General features: G+C 37.8%; 1 protein-coding gene across 1 annotated transcript in view; it reads right to left on the bottom strand.

The window, feature by feature from the left end:
* RNF212B (ring finger protein 212B) overlaps window positions 1-25,872 on the bottom strand; it is a 64,212-nt gene that overhangs the window by 19,716 nt on the left and 18,624 nt on the right. Inside the window, exons 3-5 of the mRNA XM_069097865.1 lie at window positions 23,727-23,779; window positions 23,113-23,187; window positions 4,154-4,272 (exon numbers count right to left, since the gene is read on the bottom strand). Of these exons, the coding sequence (XP_068953966.1) occupies window positions 4,154-4,272; window positions 23,113-23,187; window positions 23,727-23,779 (247 nt within the window). The remainder of the gene's footprint in view (window positions 1-4,153; window positions 4,273-23,112; window positions 23,188-23,726; window positions 23,780-25,872) is intronic.

Here is a 25,872-nt window from a genome sequence, read left to right as displayed (position 1 = left end):
GAAAGCCAGTCAATAAATATTTATTAAGCATCTACTATCTGAGCCCAGGTCCTCTGACTCAGAGTCAGTGCCTTCTCCATTATACCATCCTGCCTCATTAAAGTGTTTCTATGGGTTTTTTTGCTACCATGAAAGTGTTGCTATAAATAATTTGATGTATATGGGACCTTTCCCATATACACCACTACCCAATGCCCATAACTTCCACCCTATCTCAGTCATATACAAAGATGGTCATACCCTTAATTTTTCCATCATCTACAAATGCACCACCTTCATATTCAAAAATTCCAAAATTCCTTTACCTGACTCATAATCTACCAATTTTTCACCTCTCCCTATGCTTTTCCTTACCAACACTACTCTTTTCCATACCATGACCTTCCTTGACCCCTCTGTTCTCTCCCAGGTCACTTCCCCTGCCCTAGTCACACTCTTCTATTTTCCCCATCTTGACCCCTTAGAGAATCAGATCAACTCTATGCTGTCCTCTTCTCTGGAGTCCCTGGCCCCCATATCATAACTTCAATAGTATCCTGCCAAGTCTCAGCTTTGGGTGACTCCCACCTTCACTCCTAATACATGCGCTATTGAATTCAGGTAGAGAAATTATACAACTGTTGACTGGATCCACTATCAATTTATGCTATACAACCTTACCTGGGCTCTCACAGCAACTGTGCAAATCCTTCTACACCTCCCTTTTCAACTCACTATCCCACTCTCCACAGAGGCTCTTCCAAAACTTTTCATCCCTCCTTAAATCTCCCATGGTTCCCCTTCCCTCCACCTTTTCAGCTGAGAACTTTGTCTCATATTCTACAGAAAAAGTTTAAACTGAGGCCATTAGCTGAGAGCTCCCTCTTCTCTCCTCTTCCTCATATCATTCAGATGCCTTCTGCTACTATTTCCTACTTCACTCTTCTCTCCTAACCAAGACTCAAGGCTCCACCTGCAAAAGCCACACCATTCTATCCCATCTTCTCCAACAAACTGCTCCCTCTGCCACCCTCATTCTACCACTTATCTTCAATCTTTCCCAGTCTATTGGCTCCTTCCCTACTGTCTACAAAGATGCCCATGTCTCTTCTGTTTTCAAAAAACCCTCACTTGATCCTTCTATTTCCTCTATCATTCTATATCTCTCCTGCCCTTTGTGTGGCCAACTTACTGAAAAGGCCATCTGAAATAGGTGCCTCCATTTTCTCTCCTCTCACTGTCTTCTTAACCCCCTACAATATGGCTTCTGACCTTAAAATTACACTAAAACTGCTCTTCCCAAAGTTACCAAAGATCTCATTGCCAAATCCAATGGCCTTTTCTCACTCCTCATTTTTTTCTCTGTAGCCTCAGATACTGTTGATCACTTCTCCTTGATACTCATTTCTTTCTGGATTTTTAGGACACCATTCTCCCCTGGTTCTCCTATCTATCAGACTAATCCTTTTCAGTGTCCTTTTCTGGATTCTCATCCAGGTCAGATTCTCTAACCATTAGTATCCCACAGGGTTCTGTCTTGAGCCCTTTTCTCTTCTCCTACTATATTACTTCCCTTGCTAATGTCACCAGCTCCCATGAATTTAATTACCATCTTTCTACTGATAATTCTCAAATCTACCTATCCTGTCCTAACTCTCTGCTGGCCTCCAATCTCCTATCTCCAACTGCCTTTCAGGTATCTAGAACTGAATTCTAGTAAATATCTTTTTTTTTTTCTTTTTGGAGGGGGGAAGGCAGGGCAGTTGGGTTTAAGTGACTTGCCCAAGGTCACACGGCTAGTAAGTGTTAAGTGTCTGAGGCTGGATTTAAACTCAGGTCCTCCTAACTCCAGGGCCAGTGCTCTATTCACTGCGCCACCTAGCCGCCCTTCTAGTAAATATCTTAAGCTCAACATATCTAAAACTGAACCCCTTATCTTCTCCTTTAAATCCTCCCCTATAACTGTTAAGGCACCATCATCCTCCCAGTCCTTCAGGCTTGTAACCCAGGTGTCATCCTAGACTCCTCACTATCTCTTATGCCCCTCCTCCATATCCAATCTATTGACAAGAAATGTCAATTTCATCTCTATAACATCTCTCAAGTATGCCCTCTGCCAACCACCCTAGTGCAAGCCCTCATGAACTCACATTTGGACCATTGCAATAGCCTGCCAGTAGGTATGTTCACCTCAAGTCTCTCCCTGCTTTAATCTATCCTTCATTAAGTTGTCAAAATTATTTTCCTAGAGCACAGGTCTGAACATATTACCCCCCTACTCAATAAACTCCCATGGCTTTCTATCACCTCCAGGATCAAATATAAAACCCTCTGTTTGGTACTGAAAGCCCTTTATAACATAGCCTCTGTCCCCTACATTTCCAGTCTCTTATACCTTACTCCCTGCCATATATTCTTCAATCCAGTGACACTGGTCCCCTTATGCTTCCATAAATAAGACAGTACATCTCTCAGATGCAGGCATTTTCACTGTCCCCCATACCTAGAATGCTTTCCTTCCTTATCTTCCCCAACTGGCCCCCCTACTTTCCTTTAAGTTCCATCTTCTACAAGAAGCCTTTCCCAATCTCTCAATTCCAGTGCTTTCCTTCCTTTAATTTTCTTTTGTTTCTGTATATAGCTTGCTTGTATTTTTGCTGTATATTGCTTGTTTGCTTCTTGTCTCCCCCTTTAGATTGTGGGTTATTTAAGGGCAAGGACTGGCTTTGCTTTTGTTTGTTCCCCTAGTTCTTGACACACTGTCTAGCAAAGAGTAGATACTTAATAAATGTTTATTTATTGGCTTTTCTTTTGCCTTTAAGCTCTGCCATGTAATACTTATGTGACCTTGGGCAAGTCACTTCCTTGAGCCTTTGTTTCCTTATTTGAAAAATGAAGGAGTTAGACTCCACTGGTCTCTGATATTCATTCCAGCTCTGTATCTATTATCCCATCACCTCCTTGGGGTATATGCCCAGAAGTGTTATCTCTAGGTCAAAGGGCATAAATAGAATCGTTGCTTTTTTTTTAACATTGTTCCAAGATGTCTTCCAGAATGGTTGGACAAATTCACAACTCCTTCAACACTAATTAGTGTGCGTGTTTTTTCACAACACTTCCAACATTGATTATTTCAGTATTTTACTATCAATTTGTTTAGTGTGAGGTAAAACCTCAGAGCTGCTTTAATTTATATTTCTCTTATTTTAGTGATGGAGAGTATTTTAAAAATATGGTTGTTGATCATTCGTATTTCTTCTGAAAACTATTCATATCCTTTGACCACTTCTCTCTTGGGTTGGAATGACTCTTGGTCTTTATACAGGTATGTTAGCATCCATTACCTATGTATGTTGGAAATCAGATCTTTATCAGAGATTTGATCCAAAGTTTTTTTTTCCCTAATCAATAGTTTCTCTTGGTATTCTAATTTCATTTATTTTGTTTGCAAAACTACTTTGTATCACTATGAGTTTTCCCCAAAACCATGTATCTAAGAGTTGCCATCTTCCTTACTCCTATATTTTTTATGTGATCATTTTGTGTTGTTTAGAGTCACATCTATTTGCAGCTTATTTTGGTATACACTGCAAGATACTGATTTAAACTCAATTCCTGACAAATTCTTTCTTGTTACTAAGAGTTCTTGACAAATAGCAAGTCCTTCCTCCAGTAGTTTCTGATCTTGGATTTGTCAAGCTTTGGGTTAGGGTTGCCAATTACTTCTATGCCCTGCTTATCTAGTACATGTTATAATTTCATGGGCCTTCCCCCCCTCCCCAGCCTCCTACCCACCCAGATGTTATAGTATTCCCTTACCCATTAATGCCTAAAATTGTATCATTAGATTCATTCTTTTAGCTTAAAGCTTTAGTCTCTATTAAAATGTAAAAATGCCTGGGAAAAGAGACTGAGTATTAGCAGCTATTTATAAGTGTAAACGAGTTCATATACTTTTAGGGGGTATAGGTTTTGGTGAGGTAAAGTGAGGGGAGCTAAAGTAAAGGAAACACTGATGAGGAAAAATACAGAAAGTGTAAGATGGAAACAATAAAGACTTTACAACTATCCTGAGTGCCAACCTTGGTAATGAGAATAATTGCTCTAAAAGGAAAATGACTAAAGTAAACCTGGGAGGCTTTGGAGGTTAGGGGGTATAGGAAGGGTCACTTACTTGTCCTGACTGGCCACTGTTCGTTGGGCCTCTTGCATGGCAGCTTCTGACTTGGAAAGCCTGTATTTATAAAAGGTGATAAGCAGATCTGTCTGTTTCTTCTGGAAACTCCACACCTGCTAAAAGTAAAAGAGCCTAATCAGGTTCCAATATAGAACATTTTCTTAGCTCGAAAACTCATACTCAATATCTGATCATTCAGAGCCCCACAAACTAGAATAATTCAAGAAAGCTACAAAGGTGAGGATTGGGGATAAAATATGACACCATTCACTTTCAGGATGTTGAGCTCAAATATTGATGCGACTGAATAGCCTGGTAAAAATCTAATCTTATGACCTAAGCAGGCTATCTGTGGCAATAGTGTTCTAATAACCCTAACACTACTGTGGGAATACATAAGAAACCACAAAATTGTCTTCTCATTTTTCTTGGTACTCACATTTTTTTTTTCTTATTTTGCTTTCTGGAGGGCAATCGGAGTTAAGCGACTTGCCCAAGGTCGCACAGCTTAGTAAATGTTAAGTGTCTGAGGCAGGACTTGAACTCCTCCTGACTCCAGGGCTGGTGCTCTATTCACTGGACCACCTAGCCACCCCTGGTCCTGTAGCAGCAAGCACCCCAAGCGTCCTCAGGGTTTGCTGCCCATACAGGTTCTTGGATCTGCTTTGTTAAAGGAAAGCAACTCAAAATGGGTTAACAAGCTTACTTTAATCAGTCAAACATATATCGTTTACCTTGTTCAGGGGAAAAAGGTCAGCACCCCAAACTTCAAAATATACAGACAGAATTATCAAGACATTAACAGATCAAGTAGACAGCTTTCCAAACTGTCCAACCATTACATCCATACCCAGTCAACATCTGGGTTTCCACATCTGGGTTTTTCAAAGCCGGGGGACTCTCAACAACAGCTTCCCAGAATTCAGATCAAATCACAGAACACTTCTCAAAGTGAGTCCCAAAACAAAGCTACACATCAGGGCTTATATAGCCTTCTCCTGGCTCAGAGAATGTAACAACCTTATTGACTCACTGGCCAATCAAGAAGTATCTACTGAAAAATAAGCCTCCCTCCCCAGGCTTCAGATGCATTTTAGCCTAGGGGCAGGGAAGATCTTCCAAATTTGCATTCCCATTACAGTCCTCACATCTTAAATCTCTTCCTAGTCCAATTCATCCTCCACTCAAGTATCAAGTTGCTTTTTCCTAAAGAACAAATCTTACTATAATATCCCTTGCCATTCAATAAATTCCAAGGGTTCCCTATTACCTCCAGGTAATATAAAATATATTTCTATAAAATCCTTTGTTTGGTCTTTTAGCTCTTCATAACCTGGCCTATTCTTACCTGTCAGGTTTTCTAACACCTTCCTCCACTCCACGTACTCATGAAACTGGCTTCCTTGCTTTTCCTTATGCAAGATACCTCATCTCCCTATTTAAAGTGCTTTCACTAGCTGCCCCCATGCCTGGGACTCTTTCACTGCTTATCTCTACCTCTTGGCTTCCCTGGTTTCCTTCCAGTCTCAGCCAAAGTACTTCCTTTGGCAAGAAGCCTTTCCCAATTCTCCTTAATTTTAGTGCCTTCCCTTTCAGATGATCTCCAATTTATTCCATATAGAGAGATATAAAGATAAAGAGCCATGCTGATGCTTCAATCATAGGACTACTGAGTTGGATTATGTTAATAATTTAGAATTTTTATTTTCATAAATGAAAGGCTCAGGTTGAGCCCTCAGAAGTATTTGTCTCATCTGCTTCAGGCTATGGCCCCTTTCTCTAATGCCTTTCCTTACCTTCTTAACACTTTCTATTGAATTTAAATTTTTTTTCCAATTCATTTTCAAGACCTTCCATCACCATACCACTTAGGACTACAAGGAATTTTAGCTATTATTTAGTCTAGCTATATTACCCTCAGGCAAAAATATGCTTATCCTATCCCAGGGTGAATACAATGCAATTGTATCTTGTTTTAAAGGACAGCCAGAGAAAAGAATTCCCAAACTGCTCAGTAATGCATTCCAGTATTTAACAATATTTACTCTAGTTAGGTTCTTTCTTATATATAACCTGTTTGTCATTCTCTCTGGAGAACCCTGTTCCTACCAAAGGTCACTAATCCCTGTGAGAAAAAAAAAATCACACAATGGTCATATACTTAGTTTGTTTTGGGGTTGTAGAAATAAAGACCACATTATTTGCTTTTTAAGTTAAGGAGGAAGAACTAAAACCTGTCACTAAGTAAAATAATAATAATACACCCTTGTTCTCTTTTGAGGTCAGTTAGTTAATGGGGATTAGGAGATAAAGGAAAAAAGCATGAAGAGAGAAGGTGAGAAGGAGAGGAAGAAATTGGAGATACAGAGAAAAAGAGCCTTAAAGAAATTGAATTTTATAGAGTTCAAACATAGGATCTGAATCATATAATCTACTCTTTCCTCAAGCCCCAAATTCCATCCTTATCCCCTCTGCCAACAGATGACCTCATCTTCTATTTTACTGAGAAAATGAAGGCAAAGTCTTCACTTGTGAGCACTATCTCCCCGACTCCATAGCTTAGAACCCTTTCTATATCTTCACCCATCCTATCCTCCTTTGTTCTGATCTAAGATGATGAGATAGCCATATTCCTTTCCAAGGTAACTACTTTTGTTATTGATCCTGCATTCTTCTGTTTTCCTGCCCCACCCTCAAATTTGTCCCATGAATGAGTCCTTTCATCTTCAACCTTTCTTTCTTCCTATGCCTATAAATATGCTCAGATATCCTTTTTTTTTTTAAATCCTTCCCTTGATTTTGTCATATCCACAATCTATCATCTTATAGCTCTTCCCCCCCTCCCTCCTCCGGGCCCAAACTCCTAGAGAGAAATCTCTACTTCCTACCTCCATGTTTTCCTCATTCCCTCATTCTTCAGTTCATTGCAGTCTGAGTTATAACCCTGCTACTCTACTAAAATAGCTTTACTAAAGGTTTCAAATTATTCTTATTAATAGCCAGATCCAAAGACCTTTTTTTTAGTTTGTTGAATTAATTACTTTAAACAATGTAAAAAGGCAAGTTTCAAAGGAGAAAATTTTCTTTGTTCTTTAAATATTAAAATATTTGTGTTATTTAATAAAATCAGAAGAAAAAAGAAAAAATAAGCCAGAGGGAAGCAATGTATGGATACCAGTATCCATCCAGTGTTTGAATTTTTCAGGACTCCTTGGCTTAAAAAAAGCCTTCTGAATTTCTTTTCTAAAATTTATTTATTTTTAGTTTTCAACATTCACTTCCATAAGATTTTTAGTTCTAATGTTTCTCTTCCTCTCTCCTCTCCCCTCTCCCCAAGACAGTGTGCAATCCAATATAGGCTATACATATACATTCATGTTAAACATATTTTCACATTAATCATGTTGTAAAGAAGAATTGGGATTTCTCATGGGAAAAACCATGAGAAAGAAGAAACAAAGAGAGAGCAAATAGTATGCTTCCATCTGCAGACTCCATAGTTCTTTTTCTGGATGTGGATAGCATTTTCCATCACAAGTCTTCTGGAGTTGTCTTTGATCCTTGCATTGTTGAGGAGAGCTAAGTCCATCAAGGTTAGTCATTGCACAATGTTGTTGTTACTGTATACAAAATTCTCCTGGATAGGGGCGGCCAGGTGGCTCAGCGAGTAAAAGCACCGGCTCCAGTGTTGGGATGACCTGGATCAAAATCCGGGCTCAGATACTCAGCACCACACCCAGAAATAACTGGCCGTGTAACCTTGAGCAAGTTACTTAACCCCGATTGCTTTAAAAAAAAAAATTCTCCTGGTTCTGCTCACTTTACTCAGCATCAATTCATGTAAGTCTTTCCAGATTTTTCAGAAGTCCACTTATTCATCATTTCTTATAGCACAATAGTATTTCATTACATTTATGTACCACTTGTTCAGCCATTCCCCAAATGATGGGCATCGCCTCAATTTCTAATTCTTAGCCACCACAAAAAGAGCTGCTTATAAATATTTTTGTATATATGGATACTTTTCCCATTTTTCTTTTTCTTTTTTGCCTTTTTGAAGAGCAATTGGGGTTAAGTAACTTGCCCAAGGTTACACAGCTAGTTTTTTTGTGTGGGTGTTAAGTGTCTGAGGCTGGAACCAAACTCGGGTCTTCCTGACTCCAGGACTGGCACTTTACTCACTGCACCACCTAGCCACCCCTATTTTACCATTTTTCTGATCTCTCTGGAATATAGATGTAGAAGTAGTATTGCTGGGTAAAAGGGTATGCACAGTTTTTGTTTTGTTTTTGGAGGGCAATTGGGGTTAAGTGACTTGCCCAAAGTCACACAGCTAGTGAGTGTTAACTGTCTGAGGCCAGATTTGAACTCAGGTCCTCCTGACTCCAGGGCCAGTGCTCTGTTCACTGTGCCACCTAGCCACCCCCAAAACATTGAATCTTTTTTTTTTGCTTTTTGGAGGGCATTTGGGGTTAAATAACTTGCCCAAGGTCACACTGCTAGTTTTGTGTGTGTGTGTGTTAAGTGTCTGAGGCCAGATCCAAACTCAGGGCCTCCTGACTCCAGAGCCGGCGCTCTACTCACTGCGCCACCTAGCCGCACTGGTATGCAGAGTTTTATAGCCCTTTGGGCATAGTTCCAAATTGCTCTCCAGAATGATTGGATCAATTCACAACTCCACCAACAATGCATTAGTGTTCCAATTTTCCTACATCTTCTCCAGCATTTACCATTTTCCTTTTTTTTTTCATGATGGCCAATCTGATAATTATGAAGTGGTACCTCAGAGTTGTTTTGATTTGCATTTCTCTAATCAATAGTGATCTAGAGCATTTTTTCATGTGATTATAAGTAGCTTTAATTTCTTCACCTGAAAACTGCCTGTTCATATCCTTTGACCATTTGTCAATTGTCAAAGACCTTTTCAAGCTCCTCAACCTCTTTGACTTTTCTGTGGTTTTCAGTGTTGTAGACCATCTCTACCTCTTGGATTCTTTCTCTTCCTTTGCCTTCCATGATAATACTCTCTCAATTCTCCTCACACCTGGTTGATTGCTTCTTTTTGGTCTCCTTTGCTTGTTCATCTTCTTCAGACGCAATACATTTTAGTGTCCCCAAGACTCTCTAATGGAATTTCTTCTCCTTCTATGTCTCTTGGTGATTGCATCCATCTCCATGGGTTTAAATTATGAACTTTTACACAGATAACTAACAAACATTTTTATCTAGCCCTAATCTCTCTCCTGAACTCAAATTCCCCATCTTCAAGTACCCATTGAACAACTCAACCTAGATGTCAAACTGATACCTCAAACTCAACATGTTCAAAACTAAACTAACTCATCTCCTGCACCCAAATTTTCCTATCCCTCAAAATGTTCCCATTTCTATTCCTTCTCTTTACTCAGGTTCAAAACTGTGTAATAATCTTTGATTCTTCTCTCTCTTTCATCCTTCATATCAAATTAAATGTCAAATTCTGTCCACTTGGGGTGACTAGGTGGCTAAGTGAACAGAGCACTGGCCCTGGAATCAGGAGGACCTGAATTCAAATATGGCTGCAGACACTTACTAGCCATGTAACCTTGGGCAAGTCACTTAACCCCAATTACCCAGCCTTCCCCCCTCCAAAAAAAAAATTTGTCCACTCTACTATATAGGATTATAAACTTGGAGCTGCAAAGGACCACAGAGATCCCACAGTACAACATTTCACTTTATGGATGAGAAAACTTGAGGCTCACAGAAGTTAAATGACTTGCCCAAATTACACAGAGAATGTTACAGAACCAATGAAACTGACTGCTGCTATACATTCCATAATGGCTGGGCTCTATAGTGCCCCATCTACCTGTTCATAATGTATATGAATATGAGGCATAACAGTAGGTCATAACAGCTATATGTCACTAGGCCATAACAGATATATAAATACTAGCCCTGATTCCAAATCCAGCACTATTTCCATTGAACCAAACTGCCTTCTAAGCTTTTACCGCTTTGTAATAGTAATAGGAATTTGAAGATCTTCCCTTCCCTTTAATAAGCCTAGGGGAATTTGAAAACCTTCCCTGCTTTGAAGAAACACCTGCCCCCTACTAGGCTGAATGTAACCACATGGAGCCAGTGATGGGAGGAGTTTGCTGAAGGGTGGAGCAGAGCCCACAGGAAGCTGTGAGTCAGAGCAGTTAGAGACTGAGGGAAGACAGGACATGCTAGAGGGAGACAGATAGGCTTGTCATTAAATACTAGTTTGTGGTAAGGCTAAAGGATGGTGTGGCTCTCTGTGGTATTATGGCTTATTAACTTCTATATTGCTATGATGGATTTGGCTTTCTGGTTTTGGAATTCGGTTTTCTGGTGTCTGAATAAATGTTTTGCTTCTGACTTCTATATGGAAAGTCTTATATTTTGTGATTGAGCACTATGCTGGCATATTTACAGTTGTAATCAGCACTATGAATATTGTGTTGGTGCTACACTCTTCCACATCTCTATTTATCCCTTTCTCTCAAGTTGTCTTACTTCTTAAGGTCTTCATCAGCTCTAACCAAGACTATTGGAATATCTTCTTAACTGGTTTCCCTGCATCCAGTTTCTCTCCTTTCTCATCTATTCTCCAGAAAGCTACCAATATAAACTTCCTATGGCACAGGTCTAACCATGTCACTTCCCCATTCAAAAACCTTCAGAAGTTCCCTACTAGACTATAGGATAAAATACAAATTCCTAGCCTAGCATTTAAGATCCTATACAATGTGGTTCCAAATTACCTTTTCACCATTATTTTACATTATGCCCTTCATACACTCTATGCTCTAGTGAAACTATAATACTAGTTGTTCCTGAAATTTGATATGCTATTTCATGCTTCAAACACTCACTTAGTCTGTTCCCAACTCCTGGAAAAAATTCTCTCTTCATCTCTGCCTTCCAGATAAGAATTTCTATCTTCCTCCAAGGCTCAATTTAGGCACCAATTCTTTTTTTTTTTTTTTTTTGCTCATGACATGCATGCTTTTATTTTTTTTCAAATTTATTTATTTTTAGTTTTCAACATTCATTTCCACAAGATATTGAGTTACCATATTTTTCTCTCCATCTTTCCCCTACCCCCCACCCCAAAACAGCTAGCCTACTGAATACCCCTTTCCTCAATCTGTTCTCTCTTATATCCTCCTGCATCCCCCCCTCAACTTTTTAGTAAGGCAAGATGGATTTCTATACCCCAGTGCCTGTATATCTTATTTCCCAGTTGCATGTAAAAAAAAAAAACAATTTTTTTTATACATATTTGTTTTTAAAACTTTGAGTTCCAGATTTTTTTTCCCCCTTCTTCCCTCCTGACAAACCCCCACTGGGAAGATAAGCAATTCAATATAGGTTGTACATGTGCAATTACCCAAATAATTTCCATAGTAGATTTATTGTGAAATACCAACTATATTTCCCTCCATCCTATCCCACCCCTCATTTATTCTATTTTTTCCTTTGACCCTGTCCCTTTTCAAAAGTGTTTGCTTCTAACTACCCTCTCCTCCACTCTGCCCTCCCTTCTATCATCTCCCCTCTTATCATCTTCCCCCTTATTATCCTATAGGGTAAGATACCCAATTGAGTGTACATGTTATTCCCTCCTTAAGCTAAATTCAATGAAAGTAAAGTTATCTCATTCCCTTTTACCTTCCTGCTCTTCCCCTCCATTGTAATAGTTTCCTCTTACCTCTTTTATATGAGATAATTTACCCTAATCTATCTCTCCCTTTCTCCTTCTCCCAATATATTCACCTCTCATCTCTTAATTTTGTTTTTTTTTAGATATCATCCCTTCATATTCAACTCATCCTGTGGCCTCTGTCTATGTATACATGTACATACATATGCCCACACTCACATATATATTTATATACACCTACACCCTCCTATACATAGAAATACACACACATATATATTCCATTCAACTGTCCTCATATTGAGAAAAGTCTTATGAGTTACAATTATCATTTTTCCATGTAGGAATGTAAATAGTTCAACTTTAATAAGTTCCTTATGATTTCTTTTCCCTGTTTACCTTCTTATGCTTCTCTTGCTTCTTGTATCTGAAAGTCAAATTTTCTGTTCAGCTCTGGTTTTTTTAATCAAGAATGCTGAAAATCCTCTATTTCATTGAATGACCATATTTTTCCCTGAAGTATTATACTCAGTTTTGCTGGGTGGGTGATGCTTGGTTTTAATCCTAGCTCCTTTGACCACCAGAATATCATATTCCAAGCCATTCAATCCCTTAATGTAGAAGCTGCTAGTTCTTGTGTTATCCTGATTGTGTTTCCACAATACTCAAATTGTTTCTTCCTGACTGCTTGCAGTATTTTCTCCTTGACCTGGGAACTCTGGAATTTGGCTATAATATTCCTAGAAGTTTTCTTTTTGGGATCTTTTTCAGGAGGTGATTGGTGAATTCTTTCAATTTCTATTTTGCCCTCTGGTTCTAGAATATCAGGGCAATTTTGCTTGATAATTTCTTTCTTTTTTTTTTTTTTAAAGCAATTGGGGTTAAGTAACTTGCTCAGTTATTTCTGGGTGTGGTGCTAAGTATCTGAGCCCAGATTTGATCCCCAGGTCATCCCCACACTGGGGCTGGTGCTCTTACTTGCTGAGCCACCTGGCCACCCCTAAGCAATTGGGGTTAAGTAACTTGCTCAGGTTACACAGCCAGGTGTTTCTGGGTGGGTGCTAAGTGTCTGAGCCCAGATTCAATCCCCAGGTCATCCCAACAATGGAGCTGATGCTCTTACTCGCTGTGCTACCTGGCCGCCCTTTTGATAATTTCTTGAAAGATGGTGTCTAGGCTCTTTTTTTGATCATGGTTTTCAGGTAGTCCAATGATTTTTAAATTATTTCTCCTGGTTCTATTTTCTAGGTCAGTGGTTTTTCCAATGAGATATTTCACACTGCCTTCTATTCTTTCATTTGTTTGGATCTGTTTTATAGTACCTTGATTTCTCATAAAGTTATTAGCTTCCATTTGCTCCAATCTAATTTTGAAGGAATTATTCTCTTCAATGAGTTTTTGAAATTAATTTTCTATCGGGCAAATTCAGCTTTTTAAGGAATTCTTCTCCTCATTGGCTTTTTGGGCCTCTTTTATCATTTGAGTTAGTCTATTTTAAGGTGTTATTTTCTTCAGTCAGACTGTTGACTCACTTTTCATGATTTTTTTTGCATCATTCTCATTTCTCTTCCCAATTTTTCCTCCACTTCTCTTACTTGATTTTCAAAATCCTTCTTGAGCTCCTTCATGGCCTATAACCAGTTCATACATTTCTTGGAGGCTTTTGATGCAGGAGTTCTGACTTTGCTGTCTTCCTCCTGCTCCATGTCTTGATCCTTTTTGACCCCCAAAAAGGATTCTATGATCTATTTGTGCTTCCTCTGCTTGCTCATATTGCCAGCCAATTACTTGACTTTTGGGCTCTTTGCCACAGAACTCTCCTTCCAGAGAACAGAGTCCCAAATCACTGGTGTTTTTTGCAGCTGCCAGACCTATTAGGAGGGTGCCCTCTCTACAGCCCCCACAAGCTCTGGCTCACTGGCCATACACCCCAGGAGCACCACCCAAGACCACAATCGACATCCAAGCAGGTTAAAGCAAAAGCAATTACCCTCCAAATGGTCACTTGGTCCCCCTAAGATCTGCAGACCAGGAGATCCTGAAGCAGCCATGCCATGGCAGCTGCACAGTCACCACACCTCTACCACTTCTTGGCCCAGGGACAAGGGCCAGACCACACTCTTCTGTCCCACCCTGTTCCAACAGAGTTCCACACTGACCTTTTACTTTGTCTTCGGTGTTTATGGGTTGAGAGTCTGAAAACCACCACAGCTGCTGGTGATTCACTCTTCTGAAGTCTGCTCTGGCTACTGCTGGTCTGGGTTGCTGAGGCCAGAACTGCAGCTCACTCAGGACTGTGCTCGGCTCCCAGCTCAATGAGATAGGCCCTTCCTGTTGGCCTGCTGGGCTGCCTTCAATGGAAGATTTGTTTCTCTTTGTCTCTTTGTGGGTTCTGTAGCTATAAAGTTTCTTTAGAGTCATTTTTTACATGTACTAGAAATGATTGGAGCAGGAGCTGACACCAAATTTTGCTTCTACTCTGCCATCTTGGCTCCGCCCTATCAGTGTTCTTTCCCTCCTCAAACTTCTCCTACAGTACTTCTTGGATCCACAGTCACCATTATTCCAACTTACATTATACTTACTTATGTACATGTCATCTCACCACTAGAATATAAGCTCTTGAAGATAAGATGTGCCATTTTTAAAAAGCTTTTATAAGGCAAGTATACCTGATTTATTGGCTAAAAAAAAAAAAAGGCCTGGGACACAAAGTCAGAAAAAATCTTGTCTTAATGGCTGTAATGTTAATAGTGATTAAGATCTTCCCCGTCCATTAATAGGCCTCAAGTAGAGCCCATTAAGGGAAGCTTGCTTAGGGGAAGGCTTGCTTGTAGGAAGGCTTTCACACCTTTTGCTAATTTCTCATTAGGCAGAGTCATGAAAATTGTGATGCCTTCTGGCTCTGAGAAGTGTATATATCCTCTGAGTTGGTATTCTGCTTTGGAGGCTCACTTATGAGAAGTATCTTGTGGTTCCCTGGTCAAGATTCTGAGTGGCCAGTATGTCCAGAGCTCCCTGACTGCTCACATGTAAAGGCTCTCTCAATCTAGGGATGTTTGTAAAGTGTATAGTTGATTCAGGCAGTCAGAGCCCTGTCTGTTTGTCTTTAATTCTCTGCTTGTATTTTCTCTATATTTTCTCTGAAGTTCAGGGTGCTGACTTTTCCCCTGTAGTAGTGAATGTAATTTAAAAAGATTGTTGACTCCTTAAACAGCTATCTTTCCTGTAAAGCAGATTTAAGAAACTGCACCATTAGCCATCCTGGGTATGCCAATGTGGTTGCTGCTACAATGGCATGTTCACATTTTGACAAACATTTAAAATGTACACTTAGCATTGTGTTGTCTAAAGCATATATAAAGCACTTTAAATATTTTTTTCAGATTAAATTTTTTTCAATTAGTAATAATTACCCTCTTTCCCTTTCATATCTCTACCCCCATCCCCACTGAAAAAGAAAAACAAAACCCTTATAACAAATATGCAAATATGCATATGAAAAACAAATTTCCACCATGGTCATATCCAAAAATATATATGTCTCAATCTGTATACAGAGTCCATAACCCCTCTGCAAAGAGGTTGGAAGCATGCTTCATCAAGAATGTTTGGTCCTTTGAAGTAATGGCTAGTTACTGCATTAATCAGAGATCTTAAGTCTTTTAACAATGTTTATCTTTATAAAGTTGCAGTCATTGTAAAATAGTTCTCCTGGTTCTGTTCACCTCACTTCGCATCATTTTATGCAGGTCCTAACCAAGTTCTTCTAAATACTTCCCTTTTGTCATTTCTTAGGACAAAATAATCATTAAATTCACATATATAATTTGTTCAGCTACTCCCCAACTAATGAACACTCACTTTGTTTTCAGTTCTTTACTACAACAAAAAAGGGCTACTATGAATATTTTTGCATATATGGGTTCTTTCCCTCTTTTTTTGATCTCTTTGTGTTATATTCTAAGTAGTGGTATCATTGGGTCTAAGAGTAGGCAGTTTAGTAAATCTTGGGATATAGTTTCAAATTGCTTCCAAAAATGTTGGACCAATTCACATCTCTACCAACCATATATTAGTGTGTCTATCCTCTGATAACCCCTCCAACAATTGTCATTTTTACTACTCTAATGGATATGAGGTAGAACCTCAGAGTAGTTTTAATTTGCTTTTATCTTATTACTAGTAATTTGGAGCACTTTTCCTACTATTGTTGATAGTTTGCTTTTCCTCTTTTGAGACCTACATTTTCATATTGTTTAACCATTTGTGTATTAGAAAATGATTCTTATTCTTATATATTTGTGTCAATTCTCTACAAATCTTTAATATATTTTTATCAGAAAATTTTAGGGCAAAGATTCCCCCTCCCCTGCCCCACCCCCATTAACTGCTTCTTTTCTGACTTTGGGCAAAACCTTTTAGATTTTAATATAAACAAAACTGTACATTTTATCTTTTATGATTCTATCTATCCCTTGTTTTATCAAGAACTCTTCTCCTATCAATAACTGTGAAAACTATCTGCTTCAGTGTTCCTCCAGTTTGTTTATGATTTGACTTTTTGTATCTAGGTCACATATCTATTTGAAGCTTATTGTGGTCTACAGTATGAGGTGGTGTTCTAAACATAATTTCTGTCAGACTATTTTCCAATTTCCCCAGCAGCATTTGTTAACTAGTCAGTACTTACCCCGGAAGTTGTGTTGTCTGAGTTTATCAAACACAATGCTTTTATATTCAATTGCTTCTGGATCTTGTGTTATTAATCTATCCCACTGATAGCTTTTGCTTTAACTAGTACAGAATAGTTCTTATGTTATCTGCTTTTTTGTATATTTTAGGATTTGGTACTATTAGGTCCCTTTCCCTTCTATTTTTTCCATTATTTCCCTGGAGATTCTTGACTTTTTTTCCCCTTCTGATAAGTTTTGGTATTACCTTTTCTAGCTCTATAAAGAAACCCATTGGTATGAAACTTAGTAAATAAATTCAGAGAACAGTGTCATTTTTATTTTGACATGCCTCAATCACGTAATTAACATCTCTCCAGTTATTATGTCTATATTTTTTTAGAGAATGTTTTGTAGTTGTATTCATATGGTTCCTATTTATATCTTGCTAGCTGGACTCTTAATATTTTATAAGCATAGATGGGTCAGTTTTATTGGCATATAGTTGGGTGAAATAGGTCCTAATTGTTTTTGTTTCTTCCTCATTGGTTATAAATTCACATTTTTGATACTGTTAATTTTTTTTCAAATTAAATCAAGTTAGCTAATGGCTTATTTAACTGGGTCTCTCCACCCAAAATAAAATGGCTCCTAGTTTTATTTATTAATTCAATGAGTTTTTTTAACTTTCAATTTGGTTAATCTCTCCTTTGATTTTCAGGATTTCTATTTTGGTATTTAATTGGAGTTATAAAATGTACTGGTTTTGTAGCTTTTTTAGTTGCTTACCCTGTTCTTCCTCTTTTTTATTGATGTAAATGTTTAGAGATATAAATTATTCCTTAAGTATTTCTTTGGCTGCATCCCACAAATGTTGGTATGTTTTCTCATTATTGTCATTATCTTCAATGAAATTATTATTTCTATTTTCTTCTTTGATTATTTTTTTATTATTTTCTTTTTTCTTCTTTGATTAACCCGTTCTTTATGATTAATGTTTTTAGTTTCTAATTAGTTTTTAATATTTACTTCAAAAGCCCTTTTCTGAATGTAATTTTTATTGCCTTACGGTCAAAAAAGATGTAGCTGATTATTTCTATTTTTCTACAATTTTGAGGTTTTTAATGTCCTAACACATGGTCAATTTTTGTGAAATTGCCGTACACAGGTGAGAAATATACTCCTTTTTCAATATTCTGTAGAGGTCTATCAGTTAACCTTTCTACAATTCTGTTCATCTATTTAATTTCTGTATTCTTTATTTTGTGGTTAGGTTTATCTAGGTCTGAAAGGGGTAAATTGAGGTCTCCCACTATTATAGTTTTATTGTCTATTTCCTCTTATAATTCATTTAGCTTTTCCTTTAAGAATTTAGATGTTATGTCATTTAGTGCATATATATTTAATACTGATATTAATTCATTGTCTATGGTATCTCAACAAAATGTAATTTCTCTATCTCTTCTAATCAAGTCTACTTTTGCTTTTTTCTGAGATCATAATTGTTACTCCCTGTCTTTTTTTTTTTTACTTCAGCTGAAGCTCCAGTCCCTTATTTTCATTCTGTGTGTCTCTGTTTCAAGTCTGTTTCTTATAAGCATTAGAATCTGGTTTCTAATCTATTCTACTGTTCTCTTCCATTTTATGTGTGAGTTCATCCCATTCACATTCAGTTATGATTGCCAACATGTGTTTTCCTCTTTCCTATTCTCTTATATTTTTCATTTCTTTTTCTCCTGTCCCCTCTTTAAATCTATTGTGCTTCTGACTACTGCCTCCCTAAATCTAAGCTTTCTTGTATCCCTCCTTACCCGTTTTTCCCTTTAACTCCTTTTTCTTTTGCTTCCCTGTTGGGTAAGATTTTTTTTTTACCCAACTGTGAATATTCTTTCCTCCTTCAGCTCAGGTGAAAATAAAATTCAAGTGTCACCCACTCTTCCCTCTCTCCACTCATCCTTGAGATAATTTAGTTATTATTTCTCTCCCTTCTCTCCTCTCCCACTGCACTCCTCTTCCCCATCATTCTATTCTTCTTCTGAGATCATTTAATCATAAGAGAATCATACCAAGTCCTCTAATTAGAATCCCTCTAAGATCCTTGGTGATGATAAGGTTCTAAGGGATTACATTTATTATCTTACCATATAAGAATATAAGTAGTTTAACATTGTTTAATCCTTTATGATTTCTCCTTCATGTTTACCTTTTTATGCCTCTCATGAGTCCTGTGTTTGTATGTCATATTTTCTACTCAGCTTCTAAAAGACTTAAACAAAGTGACTAAAATTTCTATTTTATGTGTTGAAATTAATTTAAATATAAACAGTAAGCTTAGTCATATTAATATTTAATATTATTTTAGTAAATGATTTAATAAAATAAAAAAATTTGCAGTTCTGTTCTCAATTTTAAAAGTGAGTGAATGTTTTGTTTTCCCTAAAAAAAAATTCTCATGAAATAAGTAAAAGTGACTTTTACTTTTGACCCCTAAATTAGGTCTTTTTCCTATGTCAATGTGCCACCACAGAACAAAGGTTACCCTTTGGTCCAAGTTTTCTGCTTCTTACATAAACTATAGAACACTAAATAGGAAATAGTGTCCTAGTGAGGATCTGGTCCATGCTAAATATATAGGTAGTGGAGGGGCAGCTAGGTGGTGCAGTGAATATAGCACCAACTCTGGAGTCAGGAGGACCTGAGTTCAAATCTGGCCTCAGACACTTAACATATACTAGCCATGTGACCTTGGGTAAGTCACTTAACCCCAATTGCCCTACCTTCCCCCCTCCAAAAAGAAAAAAAAAAGAATATACAGGTAGTGCTTTCTTATTTTTGCACATTATAGTAATTCATATGTATGTAATATATTAATATTATTAATTTTTAAAAAACAATAGTGATATGCTTAGATTATAGTCCAGTAAAATAATGGAATCTCTTTATACCATATTCACAGTTAATCTTCCCCTTTTGTTCCTTTTTCATCTAGTTTCTAAAGATTTTAATAAAAAGTACCAGAACCATTTCACCTTTAATACCAAGTAAAGTTAGACCAGTTTTCTTTCCTGATACATACAAACAGAAGTACTGAATCTAATACCATATTAGAATTTTCTTGATTTAGCAAGTCAACTACCTGATCAACTGCTATCCAAATTCCTTTCTTTTAACCCATCATAGAAATGTCCCTTTTCTGTGGAGTCTCACGCATCCTGGGAGATTCTAAGGAAACCATTAAATATTTAACTATTCATCCAACATTTACTAAATATTTACCAGGTACTTACTAACTACATGGCATTCAGTCAAGTGCTGAGGGCAATACAACATAATTTTTTAAAAGTATTGTCTTTTATAAACCTAGCTTTCCTAGTCCTCCAGAAGTTTGCAATCTTCTTGAAAAAATAAGGCAAAAAAGATAATAATATACTCAACTACAATAATGTATATGAAAACATTTTTTTAATTCACAATTCAATTTAAATTCAATGACCAATCTTGACCCTAAGGGATGATCAAACATTTCCCTCCTCTCAGTAGGGAGATGCCAAATATTGCATATGATGTCAAATATGATGGCAATGATTTGTTTTTCTTAGCTATTTTTGGTGGAGGAGTTTCTGGGAAGTTATAGTGGTATAAAAAACTAAAAAAGCATAAATAAGACTTTTCTAAAGAGAAATAAGGCATACACACATTAAAGTAATATGCCAAGGCAGCACATGATCAAGTGCCCAAATGAGGGATTCAGATAAATGGTATAGTTCATAGAAGGGGGATTGATTTGGATTAGATTGGTCCCCTGAAAAGAGGCCTTGTATGTAGATTACTGTTTTTATCCTCAAATGTCTAGGTGAAACTTTAAATGAGTTTTTTTATGGCTATAGGTGTATTTGGTACCTGAACTATCTACCTTTCCTAACATTTAGAGTTTTACACCACTGCACATTTTATGTAGCTTGTAGAAGATACACTTTTTGTCACTGAGTAAGTTATAATCTAGGGAATGTTATCAGTTCTCAGGAATTAGTAATCTTGAGAATTCTTTGTCTTCTAAGAAATATAATGTTTTTCAAGAGACTCCTGTGTGGGAGTCAACTGACAAAACTATAGACATATTTAAGAAACTTGTTTATTTTAGCTACTTAGGTTTTCTCTTTACATAGACACTATTTTAACTAGGTTCTTTCATAAACAATGTGTATGCCTTGTGTCACATCACTTACTTGGTATTGATGATGGATTTTCCTTTCTTCTGTCTTCCCTAAACTCTACCTCATCTCACCTGCTTACCCCTTTAACAAGATATTCACTTGAGAGATGGTTAGTTGTAGATAGGCCATAGAAAAGAATAAAACTAATTAAGCCATATGAGATTTAAAGGAAGTCCATTAGTCTCCAACCTCACAACTTTTCTGAAAAGCCAACAAAGAGTAGGTAAAGAAGTTCATACAGGAAATCAGCTGCTGGTCACAAGGCACAGCAAGAAATTTTACTTGACAGATCACTGTGGTTATCTGAAACTATGAACAATAAAAACAGCACTGATGATGAGTTTAGGAGCATAGATTTAGCGCTAGAAGGGGCCTTATAGGCCAATTAGTCTCACACTTTCATTTTACAGTTTAAGCAAACTGATACACAAAGAGAAAGAAATTTGCCCAAAATCAGACATGTAATTTTGAGGTAGAATTTGAACCCAATTCCTCTGACTTTAGGGTCAGAGTTGATTAAAACAGCATGGCAATTGCTATATCCTTTTGTCTACTAATTCAGCTTCACAGATCAGGAAAACACATTATCAAAATTTGCTGACTTTACCAAATTACCCCTTGATGATTAACTAACCTTATTCATTTATCTTCCTATCTTGATTATTTAACCATGATTAATTGGTCTCATGATTAGGCAGGTTAGAACTCAAGACTATATATATTTTCTCTACTGATCATTAACTAGTCCTAGGTTTGGTTATTAACCAAAGACTCTCTCTCTCTCTCTCTTATTCATTTGACCTTGTTTACATTTCTTGCTGAGACCTAACTGGATTTTATCTCTCCATAACGTTAACATGGCCTCTCAGATGTGATTGCTTTCTTGTGTAGTTAAAAACAGAATGTAGCTGAAGTTTTTTTCCCTCTCTCTTTGTCCCTAGGCTCAGGACTGAGGGAGGGAGAGATACTGGCTTCTCATTCCCCCAGTCCATTCACTCAAGTGAAAGACAAGAACTAAATCTACCACTGAGGGTCAAATAATGACTAAAAACTATCTTCATGTACCTGAAAAGATCTAACTCTCAAGAATAACAAGTAGAGATAAAGGAAGAAGTAAAAATAGCTCAATTAATTTTAAGATTCATGCCATCATAAGGCTATAGAATTATCTTTCTGGGGAAAGAAGAGAAAAGAAAATGGGACAAGCTAGAAATCTGAGAGTCTGGAACGTTTTCCAATAGCCTTCCCAAAAGATGGGAAAAATTACAATCCTCCCTTCTAAAAGATCATATGTTTTTAAAACTTGAAGACACTTCAATTCTACCTCCTTTCACAGATAAGGAAAATGAGGCCTAGAGAAATAAAATTACCCAAGGTTATGGAAGCAGTAAGTAGCAGAGCAAGTTGTTTAAGCTCATTGGCCCTGACTCCAAATCCAGTAATAGTGCCACTGAACCAAAGTAACTCCTGCTACCAAGAAAGAGGCTAAAGGATCCATTACTATCACTGAAACTTTGTTATAATTCTGTGGCAGTGATTTTTCTTCCTGAATGTTCTTGGAAATAAGTCAAATAAGTAAGTGCATAGATAACAGGAGGTAGGGAAAGTGGTATGATGATGTGGAACTCTGCGTGTGTGTGCGTGTGTGTGCGTGTGTGTGTGTGTATGTGTGTGTGTCACAGAGAGAGAGATTCATAAATAGAATACATAGATTAGTACCCCACTTTCTGTTGCACTAGTCTAGATCAAAATAAGGGTCACCTTGGTACTCCACTTTCAAGGGCATGCTAATATGCAGTCTCAGTGAAAGCAGAAAAACTTCTAGACTATAGCTAATCTATCATGCAGACAGAATGCTCTGTGTGTGTATGTGTGTGTGTGTGTGTGTGTGTGATTTTTAGGAACATTACTGGAGGAACCAAAGCATAGGAATTATTTCCTTCATTCAATTCTACTGAATTACTGAAGAATGCTGAAGAATGACAGTTAAATCTATAAATCCACCCCTTTCCAGGTCAGACCTATAGATGAAAGTAGTTCTTAAAGGATATTCTTACCTGTCCTTGTTAATTGGGGAAAGGAGATAAATAATACCAGAAACCACCTTTATTTATACCATTGCTTTAGAAGAATTCATTGAGAATTGGAAAGGTAAAATTTGAGAATTTGTAATAGTGTCATGGTCATCAGGAGGATGATGTAGTAAAGGAGTCAACTGGTTAGGAATATTTTTATTTCCAGAGAAGAGAAAGCGAACAGAAGGCAACATCCCTCCTAGCTGCATAGACTTAGAGTTCACAGGATGAACTTTCACAAATCAAAGAGAAATATAAGGTTGGAATTTGTCTAGACAAACAGGTTGGGTTTGGTTTTTTTTTGCCCCTTTAATTCTCATACCTGAGAGATGTGACTAAAATACTTCAAAGCTGTCTCCACAGGACTCTTAAAGAACATTTTCTCCTGAGGTTTTAGCTATAAAGAAAATACAAGGAATCACCGGTTATAATGACTGGAAGGGATAAATTAGTCCAACTACTTCATTTTAACAGTAGGAAAACAGAGGCCAAGAGAGGTAAACAAATTTGCCAAAGATCATACAACTAGGAATTGTCAGAGCCAAGATTCAAACCAAGGTCTTCTGATTCCAAATCCAGTACTCTTTCCACTAAAGCATGTTTTTCCCCTCAAAGAATCCACACGTTCTTGAAGGAATATTATTTGATATTTGGAAACATGACAAGGGGCATATTCTCTCTAAAATACCTGATATTGTTCCCACTGTGCTTAAGTCAGAAAGGAACCACTATCCCAAGGAACTTAGATCATAATGTCATACTATTCCTAATTCTCCTCACAGTACCTAACCATCTCTGTCTTTTGTTTCCACTGTGGGAGCCTCAAATAAATGCATTTCTCAGAGGCTGTTAGTGAATGTTACTTTCAAGTGCTTCAGTTCTACTTACTAAAGGCCTAGAATAAGGTAAGATTTGGGGGGCAGAGGACACACTCACATTATCAGAGAGAGCCAGATGCTTGCAGGCAGCTCCACATACAGCACATTTTTCTAGGGGGGAAAAATAGAGTTAAGTTTACGTGCTTAAGGTCAGAAAGTTCACCAATAACATGTGAATTTCAGCTGAATAGTAGTAATAATGGTGGGGAAAAGAGTGCTTTTCTTATTAAAGTCTGAAAAGGCAATTCAATATTTTGAAAAGAGCCCTTGAGCCTAGTGTCATTCTTTAGATCAGTTTCCCAGCTAATGTGTCCAAGATTAGTCAGAATTTCCCAAAGAATCCTCTCCTATATAGGTTGTTGATGAATTTCTAGTTCACATTTTCTTTCTGTTCCCTCTCTTTTTAAAAATTTAAAACAATTTTGGAGAGGGGAAGGCAAGGCAATTGGGGTTAAGTGACTTGCCCAAGGTCATACAGCTAGTTAAGTGCCAAGTGTCTGAGATCAGGTGCTCCTGACTCCAGGGCTGGTGCTCTATTTACTGAACCATCTAGCTGCCCCTGTTCCCTCTCTTTATTAACAAATTAAGATTTTCAAAGATCTACATCTATAATAGTAATGTAATTTGAAGTTCCTTTTGTATTGCTAAGCTGAGAAGTACTTAGCATCTAGTTCAAATTAAGCCTCTGTTTTTTTTTTCTTTTGTTTTGTTTTGGGGTTTTGTTTTTTTTTGTTTTTTGGAGGGGAGAAGGCAGGGCAATTGGGGTTAAATGACTTGCCCAAGGTCACACTGCTAGTACGTGTTAAGTGTCTGAGGCCAGATTTGAACTCAGGTCCTCCTGATCCCAGGGCCGGTGCTCTATTCACTTCACAAGCCTCTGTTAAAGAAACAGAAGCTATGAACTCCTGTTGCTGACATAACAGGAAGGGGCTGAAAAGGGAGGAGCAATACTGTATATAAGGAAAACCCCAGTGAGGGAGTCAGAACTCCCTGGGATAAGCTTCGTGGAAGCAGAGGCAGCTGCTGCCAAGGAGGCTAAAGAGGAAAGGCCCAGGCTGGAGAGAATCATTTTGATTTGGGGAACCTGGGTGAAATGATTTTGATTCTGGGAACCAGCTGGAGCTTCTGCTAGGGAGCTACCAGCTTCTCCTGGGAGATGCCGAAGACTGAGGAAGCATGACTGTGATACTTTGCATGAACCAGTTTGTGGCTTTGTTAAGCTTTGACTTCCCGGGAACAGAGACTGTGAAGGATTTAAGGTGGATTGGACACTGTGAGCTTCAGTGTGGAACAGGAACAGCATGGAGAGCTGGACAAGGAACTACCGTGTTTCCCCGATAATAAGACACCGTCTTATTATTTTTTTGGACAGAAAAACACCAGAGGGCTTATTTTCAGGGGAGGGCTTATTTTAAAGAATATTGACAGCAATTTTAATAAACAGGTAAATGTGAACAAAATAATGTACCTTTATTCAATAAGCAAATCACTGGGGAAGAACAGGATGACGCGCTCACTGCTGCAGCTCTGATTGGATGCAGCTCAGAGCGCGGCGTGCATTTCACGGGGGAGGGGGCCCGATAATGTAGTGTGTAGCGCAGGGGATCACCTTCACTACAGTAGCAATCTCAATAGGGCTTATTTTTGGGGGAGGACTTATTTTAGAGGAATCTTACACAATGAGGGGAGGGCTTATTTTCGGGATAGGTTTTATTATCGGGGAAACACGGTAGGAGCTGTCTGCCTTTGAACCCAGGTGACAATTTGGTGAATCCAGGTAGGAGCTGGGGCCATGGGAGAGGATCCAGGGAATCTGAGAGACTACCCCCAGTGAAGCTGAAATAAGACTTTACTTGGATACTGTGTACTGACTGAGAAGACTGTAACTTATTTGTGACTGAGGGGTACTGTGAATGTTTTCCTCTGATTTGTTATTGAATAAATAGAGTGTTGACTATACTATGTAATCAGAACCTTAAAAGCTGTTCATAGTAGCATTCTTCTGGAAAGCTGCTCAAGCTTGGCTTTACCACATCTCTCTCTACTAGCACAATCTCTCATGTCAACTTCATCAATGTGTGCACAACACTTCCAACCTTAACCAGGTGTTTTTAAGTAAATTAAAAAGTTTACAAGTATGTCAAAATGAAAAAGACTGAAAAGCATGGCTATAGTAAAACTTAAGCTTAATGTTCTAGATCTAA

Source organism: Petaurus breviceps, unplaced genomic scaffold (genome assembly GCF_028583685.1).
Source record: "Petaurus breviceps papuanus isolate PSGF00001 unplaced genomic scaffold, PetGlider_PUasm1.0 37, whole genome shotgun sequence".
NCBI lineage: Eukaryota > Metazoa > Chordata > Mammalia > Diprotodontia > Petauridae > Petaurus > Petaurus breviceps.
Note: the sequence above shows the minus strand (reverse complement) of the source record. Positions and strands in the feature narration are given on the sequence as shown.